Source organism: Girardinichthys multiradiatus, chromosome 5 (genome assembly GCF_021462225.1).
Source record: "Girardinichthys multiradiatus isolate DD_20200921_A chromosome 5, DD_fGirMul_XY1, whole genome shotgun sequence".
In the NCBI taxonomy this organism is placed as follows: domain Eukaryota; kingdom Metazoa; phylum Chordata; class Actinopteri; order Cyprinodontiformes; family Goodeidae; genus Girardinichthys; species Girardinichthys multiradiatus.
The window spans coordinates 20,949,887-20,968,916 of NC_061798.1; the positions used below are offsets into that span (position 1 = coordinate 20,949,887).

Consider the following 19,030-nt stretch of genomic DNA (forward strand, 5'->3'; position numbering starts at 1 on the left):
ATCCTTTGTAGTCATTAAATGAGTAAAATCTCCAAATGATAAATCTCTTCTAAGTTACACGTTGTAGTTTGGGGCAATAACATTGGATTGAGCAAATGGAAGTTGAGTCAATTTCTTTGTAAATAATTAATGGTTTAAACTTACTCATACATTGTTTTGTTTTTTAATATACAATTCTTTTCAGAAGTTTTCATACGCTCATGACAATCATTAATTTTGGGATTTGCTTTATAAGAGTTTGATGCATAAGTTTAAATTTAATGCATTTGGTTTTTTTTAATCTACACGGACTTGAAATTAAACACTCATTCCCAGAATCCCTGCTGATATTTGGGTAAACCGTACCTTGCTTGCAGCCATAAACTGTCCTGCCATAATTCTGGTTGAATATTTGACCCCTCTTCTTGGCAGAACTGTTGGTTTCCAGGTTCAGACCCTATTTTTAAACATACTCCGTCAATGTTGAAAAGGGCTGAGGTCGGGGCCCAACCCAGAAGCTTGATGTTAACCCTCCAAAACCTGTTTTGGTGTGTTATTGGGTTCTTTGGCGGGTTGGACCATCCAGCTGTGTTGAAGTTTGGACCCAGTCAGTCGCCCTCATAAGACATCCACTGGGTGGATGTTTAAGAACCATCCTGGATTCACCACAGCCCAAACTGGGAGATGCTGAAACACACTGGCTAAGGTGATACCTGGTCCAAGATCCACTGCCCACATGAACAAACCAAATGCCTGCTGGAGAAAAATCCAAGGGTTTAGCTAAAATGGCCACACTGGCAAGAATACATGGAGACGTCAGGGTGAGGCTTTTTAGACCTAAGAACAACCTTAAGAACATGTTACTGTCTAGCATGGTGGTGGTAAGATCATGCTGTGGGCTGTTTTGCTGCCATTAAAAACTGGTGCATTACACAAAGTCGATGGAATGACGGACGACTTCCAAATTTTTCAGCGTTACCTCAAATCAACTGAATCTATAACACAATCAGGTTCCAGCAGAACAATCCCAAACATGTCTTGGAATGAGTAAAGAAGGTTAATTGTATCATCTGGAACTGCCCTGACCTCAAATCTTTTAGAAATTTCTGGACTGTGCTTAAAATCAGGGTTTGTGCCAGAAAACCGCCCGATTTAAAGGAACTTGACAAATTCTGATGAGTAGTCACTTATACCAGAAACCTGTTGATGGCTACACAAAGTGAGCGGTGGCCAAGGGGCCATTTATCCAAATATTAGCTGAGAGTATGTAAACCTTTGATCCTATATGTACTAAGGTAAATCCATACTGGTTTAATGAGTCCAAAATTAGCATGATATTAATGCTGATGAGCATTTTATTTTTCTATTAAAGGTTCAGGACTAAAATCACTGGTGATAACTTATATACTATTCAGTTAGTAAATAATAAGTCTTCAGTTTATTTAACAAACTTCAGTCCAGCATCATGTTCAGGCTGCACATGCTAAGTAAATACATTATTTAATAAATATATCTTAAATGAAGTAATCTTAATGTCATGAACACATTTGAATGCATTCTATGTTGGGGAAAAAAAATTAAATATTTTGGTGTTAAATAAATTGAACAGCTTCTGTGCTGCAGCGAACCAGGAAATAATGTACATGGATGCTGGTCACCCTGCGAACTAAATTTTCTCCACAAGATCACCACTAGCGCCACCTACTGACCTTCTTGGGCAAGTCTGTTATAATCAATAAATTTATGATGAGCTGCAGCACATAACCATGAAATCACTGATTTTGTAACAGACATTTTCATCCATTCATCCCTCATCTATACATGATCATTGGTTGAGGGGCCAGGTACAACCTGTACAGGTAACCAGTTAGCAGAAATTATTTTTTTAATTAATAATACATTAATGTAAATCTTAAATTATGCACTGATGTATTTTATGTATTTGTGTACAGCCTGTCCCCCAATGGTTAGCAACAAAATCCTTTGGATCACAACTGGCAAACCAGCTTCAAGCTCATTGTGGACCGAGGATCCCCACAGATGACAAATGGTTCTTGTTTAAACCCTTTTTTTTTTATTGAACAGGATCAGTAAGAAAACAGAGAGCGGGTGTGTTTGAATTATTTTTATACAAAACAGCTGAGTGGAGGAAGTGCAGAGAGAAACAGAAGCTCTAATCCATCCTGGCTTTCAGGGTCCGTGTGGTGATCTTGTCCTTCTCTCTGTGAAAGATTAAAAACACAGAAACAGCACAATATTAATCTTCCAGATCTGCAATTTCACCGCCAATAAACAATTTTGTGTTCAAAATACTAGAACTGCAGGAACACTGTTCATTCTACGGACCACATTCCCTACATTTCTTGGCTTTTCTCAGAAACAGGAAGCTTGATGTCACCCACAGTGTTTCCATTTGATTAGGGTCCAGGGATTGGGCTGTTCCCTCCCATAATGTTAATCTGGTCCGGAAATAAGATACTGCTTGCTTACTGGTCCGCTTGGAATCATCTTGCTGAAACCACTATTTCATAGGCATTTCCTCATTAGCATAAGACAACATGAACTCTTCAAGTACTTTTATGTATTCAAAGTGTACACCATGGCATGAGAAACATTCCCATACCATAATACCTTTGCCACCATGCTTCACAGTGTAATGTGGCTTGACTGCAGCGCTTGCCTAATAAAACTCCCAACAATCAGTCCAGAAAATGTTGCTCTAGTCATCTCTAGGTCAGTCAATGTGCTCTCTGGCAGCTCATGTCTTTTCCCAACACTGGGGCTTCTTGCCACCAGCTTGGATTCCCATAGGGGGCGTTGTTCTCTTGAGTAAACTGGATATTTAATGGGGTGTCCTCATTTTTTCACATCACTCTGCTAGCCATGGATTTGTCATCATGAAACATTATTTGTACCAAAAGAAAGTGATTAATATTGTTAGTGATGTTGGACTATTACATTCAAAATTGAAAAATATATCACTCTGGCTGCCACAGTGCATTCAGCCTTTCATGTGATTTTAGGATGTAGCATTTCACCTTCTAAACATTTTGATACCTGTATTAACAGCCTGAAGATAATGTTGAAATTAGAAATGATTGTAGAATAAAACCCTTCTATTAATCTAAAACAGTTTACATGTAGTATCTCGGTGTTTTCTGCATGACCAGGACAATCCAGGACAACCCAACTGAGGGGATCTGGTGGTAGATCTGTTCATTCTACACTTACATGACATGTACGACGACTCCCATACCAGACACGGCATCCCGATCAACTGCATTTAGCATCGCCTGAGAGATGGTCTCAAACAGGTCCTCTGGTTCCTGCAGGACCACAAACATAACTTGTTACCATTTTAGTAAAATATTTGCTATGAACAGCTCACATATTTCCACACAACGCTCCCTTTAATCAGCATAAAGTCCACATGAAAACACATGCATGTGGATTGGGTTTACTTCCTGCCTCCAAATGTATATGCCCTGTTGTTCATTATATTTAACACAGGCACAGGAAACCCAGGCCGCAGATACAGATACAAGTCTGGAGAAATAGAATTTAAAAATTCCTTTTCTCCCCATAAAATAACTTTTTTAATGTTTACATGTGGCCTTATTCCTTTGTGGTCTTTTTATTTTTGGCAATTTGTAATGTTTTGTATTGTGTGAGATGTTGGATGTGAATTGAGTTTCTTGATGTCGTACTGTCCTACTGATGCAAACAGAGTTCCCCATTTGGGAGAAATAATGATGAAGATGAATGAAGTCTTCACATTATGTCAATGTTACATGCGAGGTAAATGTGTGGAGAGAATTCTGCACAAAATCATCACAAAGTTTGTGCTTCAGTCAGGAGGCTGATTTCTTTAGGCATGTAGGAAGCAGCATTAGGATTTCTTTAAAGAAATCCTTTAACTTTTCAGCAATTCTTGCTACATTTAAGCCAAATGATCATTAATGCATTTTGACAAACACATATACATCAACTTCCTTCCTACTTTGGCAGCTGTGGGTCACAGTGAATACTGACCATGTCAGGCTCCCACAAGGATTCACACATGCCGTACATCTGCTCCGAGCAGGTGCCGCTCACTACAAAGTCTTCTGTTACCATGGGGCAGCCAATCAAATCCAGGGAGCAGATGAATGGCTCTAAGGTCTTGGGGTCCAGTCCTGCGATCACTGGCTCAATGTAGTACGGTCCAAACCTAAGACAAAACAATAACGACGCTCAAACAGGTGATCTCTAAAAAGATCATTAAAAACAAGTGAAGTTACAGGTTAGAATATCGACAATGTAATTATGACAAAGGAGCAATCCTGATTTCTCAGATTTTTCAACCAATGGAAGATAGTGTACAGGTTTTTATACGGACCCTAGGAAAAACAGAGTGATGTATTCCCTCTTTTTCATCCCATTCATTTTACCAGTAAGTCAAAGTGTATCTGATTAGCTGTTTTTCTCTCCTAGATGAAGCCAAATAACAGAAATACTCCAACTACTTTTTCTTTAACGTACTCAATAAAATCAGCAGGGCTTCCTTTAAGAGACAACAGTTTACTAGATGGCATTACAATCTAAGTTTGATTATGTTGTATTATAACTGGGGTTGAATTACAATGCATGTAATTGCTGGATATAATTGGACTTGTTTGTTTTGTAAATTCCCTTAAGTTGACATTTGTTGTGAACTGGCACCACATAGATAAATTGAATTTATTTCATTTCGATTCAGGGTGGTTCTTAGACACCTTCACCAGTCTTATGATCTGAGGGCGACTGACTGGTGAGATGGATAAAACCTCTGGAGGTTAACATCAAACTAAATCTAAATAAATGGAATAAAATGGACAGGTTTGTTCAAAATTTAAAAAAAAGATGGATGATGGATGGACAAATGACTAAAACCTAAAATAAATGTTTGTGGTGACACCTTGGAATGAATTCTATACTTATTATTATTTTTTTGTGGCACTAGTGACCGTTATTTCAAAATTAACAGTCTTGAAATGGGGTGGAAAGAGGGAGAAGACATGCAGGAAATGTCTCGCTGGGACGGGGCTCAAACACAGGACTTCTGCGTCAAGGACTAAGGTCTTGGGTCACGTGCTCTAGCGCTAAGCCAGCAGCCGCGTCTTGAAATGCAACATATTTACACAAGTTGTCTGTTAATCACATATCAACAAAGACAAAACAAAGAGGTAGAACTACTTTTCATAATTAATCCTTTGAAATCAAGATGTTTCAGTAGGTGGAAAAAAACAACCCAACACTTATGATTAAACTTGAAACCCACCAGAACGTATGTCGGAAAAAGAATTGTATAGACACAAACTTGTACTCAGCGCTACAGCTGTCCTCAGTTACTCACCTCCTTTCATACAACAGGTTGGACACCATACTCATGAAGGTTTTGGGCTTGATTTGACGACCTTCCTTCAGCTCATACAGGTTCAGTCTGAATTTAAGCCTCTGAGCTCTGAAAACAATGTAGAGAAAACAAGGTTCTGTCACTCATCTGGGTCTAATAAACAGACATTTGCAATTTTTTGCTTCTTTCTGCAACAAATATGTTCAATTCAGTTGTGCCTTACTGTGGGGAAACTGAATTATTAAGGCCAGGCATACTCACACTGTCTGAACATCAGTAGCCAGTCCAGCCAACCCGATGTAGAGCCTATCTCCCATGGGGAAGACCTTCTGGAAGTCTGTGGTGACCATCTGAGCCTGGATGCCATACCTCCGGTCAGCAGCTATCGCCACACAGTTCTTTCCCCGCATGGCCATCACAGCCCCACCGTTATAGTTCATTATAGACTAGATAAAAGGAAGGAGAGTCAGTCAGTGCAGAAACAGCGAACAAATCTATTTACCAGTTAAATTCTAATTCCTTCTAGTTTATTTTTTATTATTATTTTCAGACAATACTGTCTTACTGGCTTTGTTTCATCAGGTCAATTACCCATTATACAGAAGTGAGGTGAGCTGTTTTTAAAGCTGAATGTAAGGAAAATGTTTTAATTATTGATTTTAGAAATAAAAAAAAAGAGGAGGTCCTCCTACTGAAGATCATTGGACAACTGATGATTGACATAAATCTCTAGGTGTTATTCTGAGCAGTATACTAAATTAAAAAGAAAACACTGAGGTCCTGAGTTTTCCTTCTGAGAAATGCAGATCTTTTGACCTTAGTGGACATGGACCTGTCTCCAAAGTTGCAGTTTAAAAACCGTTCAAAGGTTTGAAGTCCTTCAAAAGACATCCCAAGAAAGTGTCTGATTGATCAGTGTTCTCCAAATGTATGAAGCTGATACCCCTTCCCATCATGTTGCTGCACGTTACTGAGCAGCTGGCTGAAAGACACGCTTTCCCTTGCTTACATAAAAAACTATTTTATTTTTTGGGACATATTCCCAGTTATGAAAAACCTGAGCATTCATAGTGTGCAAACTACAGAAGTTCTACCAATCACTCATAGTAAAGCAGCGGTCCTGAAAAGTAACAAACTCAATATTTGTAAAGCAGCTGACTGCAGGCTAGCCGCCCCATTAACCCACTAATATCAGCTCGTCATGATTTTTTACTCTACAAAGAGCAAATGTCAAAAACACATAAAAATATATGCAAAAAGCCCTTTAAAAACACAAAAAATTATCTGATTATTTTTACGTTTTGAAAATAAACCAATGTCACAAGTAAAATACATTATTTTACATTATTTTAGCAGCAATAGAAATAAATGTTACCTTTCAGTTTTAAATAAAAGCAAAATGAATCATGTAAATCATTCAAATTTTAGCTGCAAATACCGCGATACATTCAATCAAGGTTATCATACTGTAGAACTCTTATAAAATAATACTAATACTATTAAAAAACACAGAGGTAAATGAATAATTAATTGAGGTAAAAAATCGATCCTAAACTCAAAACATGAACTAGTGCTCTTAACAAACAACATATTCTAATCAGGATTTTTGCACACTTTTATAACAGTATCTGGCTATTAGGAGTGCTCAAAATGTATAAAAGTAAAGCATTGATGAAAATTAATATTAGCCATGAGCTAATCGTATCGTTCACAATGACAGAGCAGATACAGACGTATGGATAATTACAAAACAGTTGCGACTTATACTTTCAGACAGGATTATAATAGAGGTCGGTTAAACGACATGGGTTCATTTAAACCCGTAAATTTAAACCTATTAATAAGCTGAAAGTGATCCCAGGAAACTGAAACGTACGTGTTTGGTTTCTGTGCAGAAAACGTTAGCTTAGCTAATGTTAAAGGTTTACCTTAGCTGTTACAACTTGTGTCCTTTCTACTGCTGAACACACTTCTAAACACATAATGTTCACAAGTACATTAAAGTACGTTTTAAAGGAAAATGTCCAAATAATTATTTTTGGATAAGATTTTCTGCCATAAAACTGAAACTCAAAAAAGCATGCTAATGATTTAAACTAAGCTAAGCTAAGCTCTTGTAGCCGTTAACACATTTTCTTCTAAACTTAAAGCTTCTGTGTAGTTCAATACATTATTTTCTTACCATTTTTGAAAGTGTTGCTTTCTCTTTGTTATTTGTTAAAACGTGTAAACTCCCCCTTTGTTGGTCTAAACGGTCTTTTAACTCCCCAGAATGACTACACGATTTAGAAACACAGAGAAGAGAGGAACTTCGTTGTCACAACGTCATCCCGTTAAGTTAATGTAATTGGTTGTTCAACTCCCTCCGTGTGTGAGCGGCTGATGTCATTGGATGATGGGGACCAGTAGAAGAGCTATTGCTGCCGGTATAGTTTGGTGGAGATGCGTTAAAGCGAAATTAAGAAACTGCTGTCAAATTATGGCGTAAGTGATGAGGAGATGCAGGTAATAACAATAATAGTAAATGCCTTAAGAGATTTTTATTTATTTATATGACCACCACCATGCTTGACAAGGTATCATCCGTCCTGATGAAGCACTTGCAGGATTGGGAACTGCTCCAGAGATTTTGTGATTCAGAAACATATAAAGTGGTTCCCAAATGTCTTGGAAACAGCACCTGGCTGCTGGCATCAGCTGCATACAGTGCCTTGCAAAGGGATTCACACCAATTACGTTACATAAATGCATTACACTGCAAATTTGTGCCCCTGTTGTCCCTGAATCAGTACTTTGTAGAACCACACTTTGCTGCCAGTTCTTGTGGGGTATGCCTGTAGCAGCTTCTCAGATCTAAAGTCTGGCCTTTTTGCCCATTGATCTACTACAAAACAGCTCTATCTCAGTCAGGATGGAAGAACAGTGTTTGTGAACATAAATGTCTAAGTCTGGATTATGACTGGGGCATTTTAACACAGGAACATGATTTTATATAAACCAGTGTATCATCAAACAATGACTAATTATGCAGTTCTGACTATGTTCAGAAGATTAGAAGAGTGGTCAGACATCAAGTCCAGCACCAATGCTGTGTCCAACCAAAATAAATTTTGAGAAAAAAAACACAATACTACCAAATAAACTACAAACACTACTTGGAAATATACACTACAGACCAAACGTTTGGACACACCTTCTCATTCAAAGAGTTTTCTTTATTTTCATGACTATGAATATTGTAGCTTCACACTGAAGGCATCAAAACTATGAATTAACACATGTGGAATTATATACTGAACAAAAAAGTGTGAAACAACTGAAAATATGTCTTATATTCTAGGTTCTTCAAAGTAGCCACCTTTTCCTTTGATTACTGCTCCGCACACTCTTGGCATTCTGTTGATGAGCTTCAAGAGGTAGTCACCTGAAATGGTTTTCCAACAGTCTTGAAGGAGTTCCCAGAGATGCTTAGCACTTGTTGGTCCTTTTGCCTTCACTCTGCGGTCCAGATCACCCCAAACCATCTCGATTGGGTTCAGGTCTGGTGACTGTGGAGGCCAGGTCATCTGGTGCAGCACCCCATCACTCTCCTTCTTGGTCAAATAGCCCTTACACAGCCTGGAGGTGTGTTTGGGGTCATTGTCCTGTTGAAAAATAAATGATGGTCCAACTAAACGCAAACCGGATGGAATAGCACGCCGCTGCAAGATGCTGTGGTAGCCATGCTGGTTCAGTATGCCTTCAATTTGAATAAATCCCCAACAGTGTCACCAGCAAAGCACCCCCACACCATCACACCTCCTCCTCCATGCTTCACGGTGGGAACCAGGCATGTAGAGTCCATCCGTTCACCTCTTCTGCGCCGCACAAAGACACGGTGGTTGGAACCAAAGATCTCAAACTTGGACTCATCAGACCAAAGCACAGATTTCCACTGGTCTAATGTCCATTCCTTGTGTTCTTTAGCCCAAACAAGTCTCTTCTGCTTGTTGCCTGTCCTCAGCAGTGGTTTCCTAGCAGCTATTTTACCATGAAGGCCTGATTCACACAGTCTCCTCTTAACAGTTGTTCTAGAGATGTGTCTGCTGCTAGAACTCTGTGTGGCATTGACCTGTTCTCTAATCTGAGCTGCTGTTAACCTGCAATTTCTGAGGCTGGTGACTCGGATGAACTTATCGTCCGCAACAGAGGTGACTCTTGGTCTTCCTTTCCTGGGGCGGTCCTCATGTGAGCCAGTTTCTTTGTAGCGCTTGATGGTTTTTGCGACTGCACTTGGGGACACTTTCAAAGTTTTCCCAATTGTTCGGACTGACTGACCTTAATTTCTTAAAGTAATGATGGCCACTCGTTTTTCTTTACTTAGCTGCTTTTTTCTTGACATAATACAAATTCCAACAGTCTATTCAGTAGGACTATCAGCTGTGTACTGTATCCACCTCCTACACAACACAACTGATGGTCCCAACCCCATTTATAAGGCTTGAAATCCCACTTATTAAACCTGACAGGGAACACCTGTGAAGTGAAAACCATTTCAGGTGACTACCTCTTGAAGCTCCTCAACAGAATGCCAAGAGTGTGCGGAGCAGTAATCAAAGCAAAAGGTGGCTACTTTGAAGAACCTAGAATATAAGACATATTTTCAGTCGTTTCACACTTTTTTGTTCAGTATATAATTCCACATGTGTTAATTCGTAGTTTTGATGCCTTCAGTGTGAAGCTACAGTATTCATAGTCATGAAAATAAAGAAAACTCTTTGAATGAGAAGGTGTGTCCAAACTTTTGGTCTGTACTGTATACATCAACTAAGTTCCTCCTCCTGCTGTCTCGATATCTTACCCATAGCTTTCTTTAAGAACTTTTTGCCTGTCATAGCATTTAATTTGAATTGTTTGATTTTCCTAAAAAACAGCAACTATCAAATTACTGTTGAAAAAATAGTCTGGACAAGTTTCTATTGCAAAATTACAGGCTTGTCTCAAATCTCCTATTTATCAATAAGATTATTGAAAAAAAAACCAGGTGTCATCAGTTAAATACCTTCTTAACAATGACCAGCCACTTTGACGTCTTCCAGTCAGGTTTCCGTGCTCACCACAGCACAGAGACTGCCCTTGTCAAAGTGTTCAATGACATCCTCATGAATGCAGACTGCAGAAGAACCACAGTGCTGGTATTATTGGACCTCAGCGCAGCATTTGACACTGTTGACCACGGTATATTACTGGAGCGACAGGAGAGCTGGGTCGGGCTTTCTGGTACAGCACTTGGCTGGTTTGAGTCTTACTTAAAGAACAGGGACTTCTATGTGTCAGTAGGTAACTTTACATCTGAGTTGACAAAATCACATGCGGGGTTCCCCAAGGTTCCATCCTGGGACTCCTCCCATTCAATATCTACACGTTTCCCCTAGCTCAAATAATAACAAACAAGATAAGTTACCATAACTACACAGATGACACACAGCTGTATATCACAATGTCACCAGGTGACTACAAACATGCATAAGGGATGCATCAAGCATTAGGTAGATGCATAGAACAAATCAATATGGATGTGCCATCATTTTCTTCAGCTGAAAAAAAAAACCAAAACTGAAGTATTGTCTTGAATTGCTGAAATGTTCTATACAAACGCACTTGCTTGGCCTTGTTTAGTCATTTTTCTGCAGGAGGGTGAATCGCCATCCCGTCTCAAGTCCTCTGCCACCTTTAACAGCTTTTCTTAAAACATTGCTCTGTGTTTAGCTCCATCCATCTTCCCATACACTCTGACCAACTTCCCTGTTGCTACTGAAGCATCCCATTGTATGATGCTGCCATCACCATGCTTTACAGAGGAAATGTGTAGTGCTAGTAGTGTTGGTCTCATCAGATCACAGCCTCTTCCACGTTTATCATGTCACCTAAATGATCTTTGACACTCCTCCAATTAGGCCAGATTTGTGGATCGTATTAGTCCAATTTTAGAACACCATCACTATACCAAAGATGTAACTACTAACTACAAAACAAATCTTATATTGTCAACTATTTAGTCCTTAAGTGTGGAACTTTTGTCAACTTGTCCATTCTCAGTTCCAATGTTTCAACTCAAGTGTTTGACAGAAAAAGGTGCAAAAACTAGTTCATAAAACTCAAAATGATTAGAACCTGGCCCACTGTGGACTGGTCCGATGTCACAAGGTAGCTGTGATTTTTCTCAACCTTAGTAAATTGGCTGGGAAAAGTCTTTAAACTTCTGGAGGAACGTGGAAGTCTTTTTAATTAAAGTAAATAAATAAGGCCTACTAACCAACAGGGTTAGGGTTAAACAGGCTAGTGAAACTTTTTTTCTATAAGTCGTAGAAAAACAAAAAAAGACGACCAACTGAAACCAATCAGAAACTGCCTTAAGAATCCTATTCCTTGGTTGGATAATCTTTAAAGTTTTGTTGTTTAATTTATACCTATTCAACAAAGATATGAATAAGAAGCATTCTGCTACAGTTTTTTCTGTAAAGCTTCAGGTTTTTATGAGTTTAATTAGGTACATATGAACACAATCGGAATTTTCTGGTTTGCTGCTAGATACACCTCACAAAAAAAATAATGAAACAGCAAATAAACGTTCCATTTTTAAACACTTGCTACTTACAGTGGTACATAACCATGATACAAAACAAAAATGTTAGGAATAGAGCAGATCAATTTAGTCTATTAAAAATAATTTACAATATACTGTACAAAGGTACTACTCATCAATGTTGCTTTCAATAAATCAGCCAGAACAATGAGAAGCTTTTCCTCCTGTAGCATGAGCTTTTCAGAATAAAAGCCTTAGGAAGGAGTTTTGTGCTCTCCATTTAACAGACTGCACCCACATTATCTTTTTGTCTCAATCTGTACATAAAACGACAGACATTGGGATATAAGGCGCAGTCTTAAAACATGTTTGTTGTCACTACATAAACTAATTTGCTATAATTATCTCTTCATGAAGTTGTCCAAGGATGCCGGTGTCCTCTGAATGGAGTGGATATTCCTCTTTACTCTGTCTTCCAAAGACGAGCTGGCAGCACTTTCCAGCTTCATGTTACTGTAACAAAAGAAAAAGGGTAAAATTTAGCATAAAACACCTATTACCGTATTTAACACAAGGATGTGCCCACAAAAGGAGACTCTTCTGCCCGAACGTACTGGATAAAGCCAGCATGTCGGTTGTGCTTGGCGTTCTTCTCCCTCTGCTTATCTTGCTCATCTTGCCTCTTGTATCGTTTCACATTATTTTCCCTGTCCTCCTCCCGCTGTTTAGCCTGCTCCATCATCTCACGCCTCTTTCGTTCCAGTTCCTCCACAGAAAGCTTCCTACATAAGGCAACGCAGGGAATAAACCTCAGTGTGGGTGCTGATAAAGACAGGACTCAACGCAACAGATTAATATTCAGACTATATTTTCTGCGTGCCATTGTCACTCCTTGATCTGAGCTGGTTTATTCCAGGAAGTCTTACTTTGACACGTGGTTCCTCAGCCTTTGGTAATGCTCACTCTGTGGGCTGGCATCTTTCGCCTCCGCCTTCTTGTCAGCTCTGTGAGAGGAGGAAGAGTAAGAGCGACTGTCTTTGTGGTTCCTGTGGGGAGATCGTGAGCGGCTTCTGTCTCGGCGCCCTGAGTGACCTGACGTCGCTGAAGCCTGCTGATGTCTACTGCTTGGAAGCTGTGAGAAAACAAAGGATATTTATTTGCACGCATCTCCCTTTCTCATACCCGTTTGAGAAATTTAGTAATAAAACAACAGCAGCCTCAACACACTGCAATAGATGATTCCTCTTTCACGCCAACTGTGGTTATTCTTTAAATATATGCAGCCTGCTACAGTAGACCCATACATATTCCATCATCAAAACATCACGTCCTTCTTGAAAAGTTTCACCTGTATAGAGAACTCCCCTCCTGGCTCAGAGACCTACAAACCCACAGTAAGCTTCACAATCCTGTGTTGATGTTATTCTTTAAATAACTTAACAGGTAGGACCAGGTTATTGCCAATCTGTGTTTTGTCTAATGAACCCACGCATAAATTAAATATTCAAACTTTATTTTTCCTTAGCAGTAAATGAGAGTGGGAAATTGTTGAGCGAGAATTTAACCAAACCACAGATACATCCTGCCCATTCTCTTTCAAATTGAGTCTCTTAAAACCCCCAAAAGCCTGAAGGTTTTCAAGATGTTCGCTGACCTGGAGACCATATCCTGGAACATGGTGTGAACGGGATTTGCCATCTTTAGATTCATCCCGAAAGTGTGACCTGAAACAGATCATGGAGGAATCATATTTTTTTAATAATTATTATTTTGATGGAAGATATTTAAATGTTAAATCAAGTGATTTAAAAGCGTACATGTACTGCATAAATGTTTACGCAGTACCAAATGTTGCAGTTTATTTCCCTCACATACATACCTGTGTTTTTCGCCTTCTTCTGAGCTTAAACTTGAACTTCTCCTCTTATGCTTCTTTTCCTTTTTCCTGTCCTTATCTCCTCTTTTCTCTTTTTTTTCCTTCTTCCTCTTCTTTTTCTTATCTTTTTTGTCAAGATTTTGGCGCAACTATATGGAAAAAAGTGAGTAACATTTACTAAAATTCTTAGTAATACAATGTGGATTCCCATAATAAAGAAATGTTAATGGAAATGTTGAATTATCCCCTGCATTTTTATGATTGGGTGAGTACAATATTAAAATATATAATTAAAAGATAAAAAAACCAACAAAAAAAAAAAACCCTCATTTCATGTAAACCAGTAATTACCATCTCCTTTATTTTCTTCATCTTTACAGGATTAGTCAAAACTTCTCTCTTCTTTTCTTCTTCCCGCTTCCTGTGAAAACAACAAACAGATTTGTTTTCCATCACTCTCAAATATTTGCAGAAATTACAGGACAAAAGTGGACATACTGACCGGATTTGGAACAGGGGGTCTTCCCTGATCTTGGCTGCTAGATCGAGGCCAGAAGCCGGGGTGGCAGGTTTGAATATTGACCCCGGAAGGAGGCCGGTCTCAGCTGATGGGCCGCTCTCCGGCTCCTCGTACTGATCTGTGATCTGCTTGTCAATGGGGCGCCCCAGCAGGTACTCATCCCTGGACACCTGACCAGCGGGACCTTGGTACATCCAGTCAAGACGATCATCTTTTTTCCTGTTGGATAAAAATAATGAGGAAAAAATTCCAGGGATACTGTTTTGCATCAACTACCAAAAAAACAAAAAAAATATTAGGGCTAACTTACTTGATGGCTCCTGTTTCCTCTGCATATCTGGTAATTTCTTCTCGGGCTCGTTCTTCCTTCAGCTCCTTCTGGAGCTCCTCAATCTTCTTGCGTTCTGCATCATATTTCTGCTCAGCTTTCCAAACCCGCTCTATGTTTTTCATCGTCTGGGGGTGCCAGCTCTTTTTTAAATTCTGAAACAAGACATGTTAAAAATATTTACCTGAAGTACCCGTAAAATATACAGTGCCTGCCAAAAAGTACTCATACTTAAGTCTTACAACTTTTTCACATGTTGCCATATCTCAAACAGAAACCTGAAGTTGTAATCAGAGCCCTGACACTAACTAAAGCTGTACGTCGCTATCATTTTGTACCAATCAATTTTTTAATCAGTTTTAAAGTCTTGCCACAGATTTTAAACTGGATTCAGCTTTGACTGAGCAATTCTAACACAAACATGCTTTGAACTAAAACACTCCAATTTGACTCAGTTTGAAGGATCCACTACTATTTTCCACAACTGTCCCATATTTAGCTCTATCCATCTTCCCGGTTTCTGCTGAAGAAAAGCATTCCCACAGCTTGATGCTGCTTCCACCATACCTTATTGTCAAGATGGTTTGTTTAGGGTGATACAGAATGAAAATTTTTTCAGCTACAGAAAGGGTTTTGCATGCAGACCAAAAGCTGTTTTTTTATCCCCCCTGACCAGAGTGGCGTCCTCCCCTTGATGTGTGGTAAGGCCTTTGACAAGGCTTCCGTAAAACAAACAAACAAAAAAACTATTTGTGGAGCACATGACTAATTGCCTTCTGTTGCTCTCTAACAAACAACACTTATTTTATTCCATCTCAAAAAATCCAAATAAAATACACTGAGGTTGGTGGTTCTAACGTTACAAAGAGCTTACTTTTACAAGGCACTGTATCAAACAAAACATCAACGTTCAATTACACAATTCTTGTTACTTCGTATAATATATATATATATATATATACTGTCTGTAAAAAAATACCTTATTTGACAGTAAGCTATCTTTAGGTGGTTTATGTCAGCTACTGAGCTCACTTGGGACCATTGAATGCTAAATTAACAAAACCAAGGTTAAATTTACCTTGCTACAAGTCACTAGAAAAGAGGGACAGATTTAAATAAGACGTATTCTAATGGAGTTTTGTACTAACTAGTTTGTGCGTTGCGTATAGCAAATTTGTTTTCTACGGGTTTATATCAAACTTACCAGATCTCCGCCTCCCATCTTGATTTCTAGTTTCTGTTTTCAATCTAACAAGAAATGAAGACGGATAAAAAGAGTCCGTTAATGGTAAAATATAAAACAACGAAAAACTAAACGCTAGCTAGAAAATGGAGTCAGTCAAGCTGCCCACTTCCTGTTTTGTATGAATGCTTCCGGTTACGATCATGGCGCAACAAATTCTTGTCCCTGAATGCAACAGTTTAAGAACATTAGTTCCTATCTTTGGCACCTAACGTCATGAGTTCCACATGTATTTTTACTCTTTAAAAAATATTATCTTTGTAATAATAATAATAATGCTAATAACAACAAATAGGAATGCCATGGACTTACTGTGAAGTATAATGCAGGACCTGTGAAGCTATGGGCATGTTTCTCTTCCACAACCCCTGGGAACCTTGTAAGACTACATAGCTCATAAACTCTTTGACAAACCAAAACATTTTGAATAAATAAATGATTCACATGGATAATGTTTCAAAACATAACCAAATCAACACAAAAATAGTTAACCAGACACAAAATCAACCTGCTCCCATGGCCATTTTAGTCCACAAATCTAAATCCTCATAAAAAAAAAAACAATCTAGAGATATTCTGCGAGGAGGAATGGTGAAAGAGCTCTCTCTTTCTCTGCATTGTCCAAGCAGGTAAAATGTTATAAAAGAAAACCATGTGCTGTTCTTTTGGCAAAAGGGCACTGTACAAAGTATAACAAATTGATTTAATGTCAATACATTTTTATGATATACTGTATTACCAAAAGTATTTGTTTGTCTGTCTTCACATACATACACCTTGAGTGACATCCTATTCTTCAATCCTTTATGCTTAATATGAGGCACACTCACTCTTTGCAGCTCTAGCAGCTTCATCTCCTCTGGGAAGGGTTTCTACAGGTTTAGGAGTGTGTTCATAGGAATTTTTGTCTATTCTTCCAAAAGTGCCTTTGTGAGGTCAGATGCTGATGTTGGATGAGAAGGTAAGGCCTGCTGTCTCCCCTCTAATTGATCTCTAAGGTTCTCTATCAGGTTGAGAACCATGTATTAATGTCTCTTGCTTTGTGTGCTGGTGCATAGCCATATTGAAACCGGAAGGGGGCATCCCCAAACTATTCCCATATATTTGGGAGCATGAAATTCCACAATATCTTGGCAAGCTAAGGAGTTATTTTCACTAAAACTAAGGAGCCAAGCCCAGCTTCCATATAACTGCCTCACCCCGTAATCACTTCTGAACCAAACCTTAAACATGACACACTTTCAGGTAAGCCATCCATTGTACTGCATTGAATTGTCAGTTAGTGTGGCACGATTTGTCACACCAGAGAACATGTCTCCAATGCTCTAGAGTTCAGAGGTAGTGTGCTTTATATCACTGCATCTGACAGTTTGCATTAGTTTTGGTGATGTAAGACTTTAACACAGCCGCTCAGCCTATGTAAATTCATTCAGTGGAGCTCTCAATGCACTGTTCCTGAACTAATCCAAAAGCTACATGACGTTTGGAGACAACCTGCAACATCTGTGCTGTATGCACTGTGTTCATGTCGTCTGTGATCTTACATTGCCCACCACTTTGTGGCTGGGCTGAAGTTGTTGCCTGTCACTTTCACTTTGTTATAATAGCACTAACAGATAACTGTGAAGTATTTAGCTGTGGGGAAATTTCATGACTGAACTTATTGCACTTGAGGGATCTTTACATGGTACCAAGCTGGAATTCACTAAGCTCCTGAAAGCAACTCATTCTTTCATTAATGTTTGTAGAAGTAGTCTGTTTGTGATTGAAGTGACTGAAAAACATTAATTTAATGATTGAGATGGGTGATCCGTACTCCTGCAAATATAGTGTATGTAATAGCTTCTTTCTTTCAATTAAATTTTCATGGATCTATTGTTCTAACAGGGTACTACATTTTTTTATTTTCTTAACAGAAGATATATTAGGATGTCAACCTTCTGATCTTAACCATAAATTGTTGGGTGTCCTCACAAAGACACAGTTTCAAAAAATTATAGTTTGAATCTAAAGAAGCCTATATGATTAGAGTTATATCTAATAGAAATTGTGAAACAGGTAAAAATTGCGCATTTGTTAAAACCCCTTTTCTCATAAAATGCCCTTTTTAGGTTTTTAAAATCAGAAAATTCAAGTTTGGATCCAGAGGTGGGGTCAAAGGGGTGTCTCCCCCTGCTGAAATCTGAAGTGTCCTAGTCCTGTCACTGGTAGTTTAACTCTTTACTGATGAGTTGATATGTCTAAATGTGTTTCTTTAATTCATTTCACAATTATATGTATGCTGTGTTTTACCGTTTTGGGAAAACAAAGCCACAAAAGTAAAAATTGCATGCATGCATGCATATTGATCAAAGTTTTTTTTTTCAGTGAGATGCATCAATTCTGAAATACTCGTACTCGTCGTCTTCCGCTTTATCCGGGACCAGGTCGCGGGGGCAGCAGACTCAGTAGAGACGCCCAGACGTCCCTCTCCCCAGATACCTCCTCCAGCTCCTCTGGGGGGAGCCCAAGGCGTTCCCAGGCCAGCCGAGAGACATAGTTCCTCCAGCGTGTCCTGGGCCGTCCCCTGGGCCTCCTCCCGGTGGGACGTGCCTGGAACACCTCCCGAGGAAGGCGTCCAGGAGGCATCCGGTTTAGATGCCCGAGCCACCTCAACTGGCTCCTCTCGATGTGGAGGAGCAGCGGCTCTACTCCGAGCTCCTCCCGGATGGCCGAGCTCCTCACCCTATCTCTAAGGGAGTGCCCGGCCACCCTACGGAGGAAGCTCATTTCAGCCGCTTGTATCCGGGATCTCGTTCTTTCGGTCATGACCCAAAGTTCATGGCCATAGGTGAGGGTAGGAACGTAGACCGACCGGTAAATTGAGAGCTTTGCTTTTCGGCTCAGCTCTCTCTTCACCACAATGGACCGGCACAGCGCCCCCATTACTGTGGCAGCCGCACCGATCCGACTGTCGATCTCCCGCTCCATTCTTCCCTCTCTCGTGAACAAGACCCCGAGATACTTAAACTCCTCCACTTGAGGCAGGAACTCCTCTCCAACCTGAAGAGGACAAGACACCCTTTTCCGGTCGAGAACCATGACCTTGGACTTGGAGGAGCTGATCTTCATCCCAGCCGCTTCACACTCGGCTGTGAACCGCCAC

General features: G+C 39.5%; 2 protein-coding genes across 2 annotated transcripts; both read right to left on the reverse strand.

Moving 5' to 3' along the window:
• Positions 1-2,030: 2,030 nt before the first annotated feature.
• psmb3 (proteasome 20S subunit beta 3) lies at positions 2,031-7,693 on the reverse strand. Its single transcript, XM_047365359.1, has 6 exons — positions 7,536-7,693; positions 5,615-5,799; positions 5,354-5,461; positions 4,012-4,189; positions 3,211-3,305; positions 2,031-2,201 (listed from the first exon to the last, which is right to left on the reverse strand). Exons 1-6 carry the CDS (start codon positions 7,536-7,538, stop codon positions 2,153-2,155), a joined length of 618 nt encoding a protein of 205 aa, XP_047221315.1. The 5' UTR covers positions 7,539-7,693; the 3' UTR covers positions 2,031-2,152.
• A 4,264-nt stretch (positions 7,694-11,957) lies between these two features.
• On the reverse strand, positions 11,958-16,017 carry cwc25 (CWC25 spliceosome associated protein homolog). The gene is made up of 9 exons (XM_047366032.1): positions 15,847-16,017; positions 14,625-14,797; positions 14,297-14,533; positions 14,146-14,215; positions 13,798-13,943; positions 13,573-13,642; positions 12,845-13,050; positions 12,533-12,700; positions 11,958-12,431 (listed from the first exon to the last, which is right to left on the reverse strand). The coding sequence occupies exons 1-9, from the start codon at positions 15,862-15,864 to the stop codon at positions 12,320-12,322; spliced, it is 1,200 nt and encodes a 399-aa protein (XP_047221988.1). The 5' UTR covers positions 15,865-16,017; the 3' UTR covers positions 11,958-12,319.
• Positions 16,018-19,030: the final 3,013 nt, after the last annotated feature.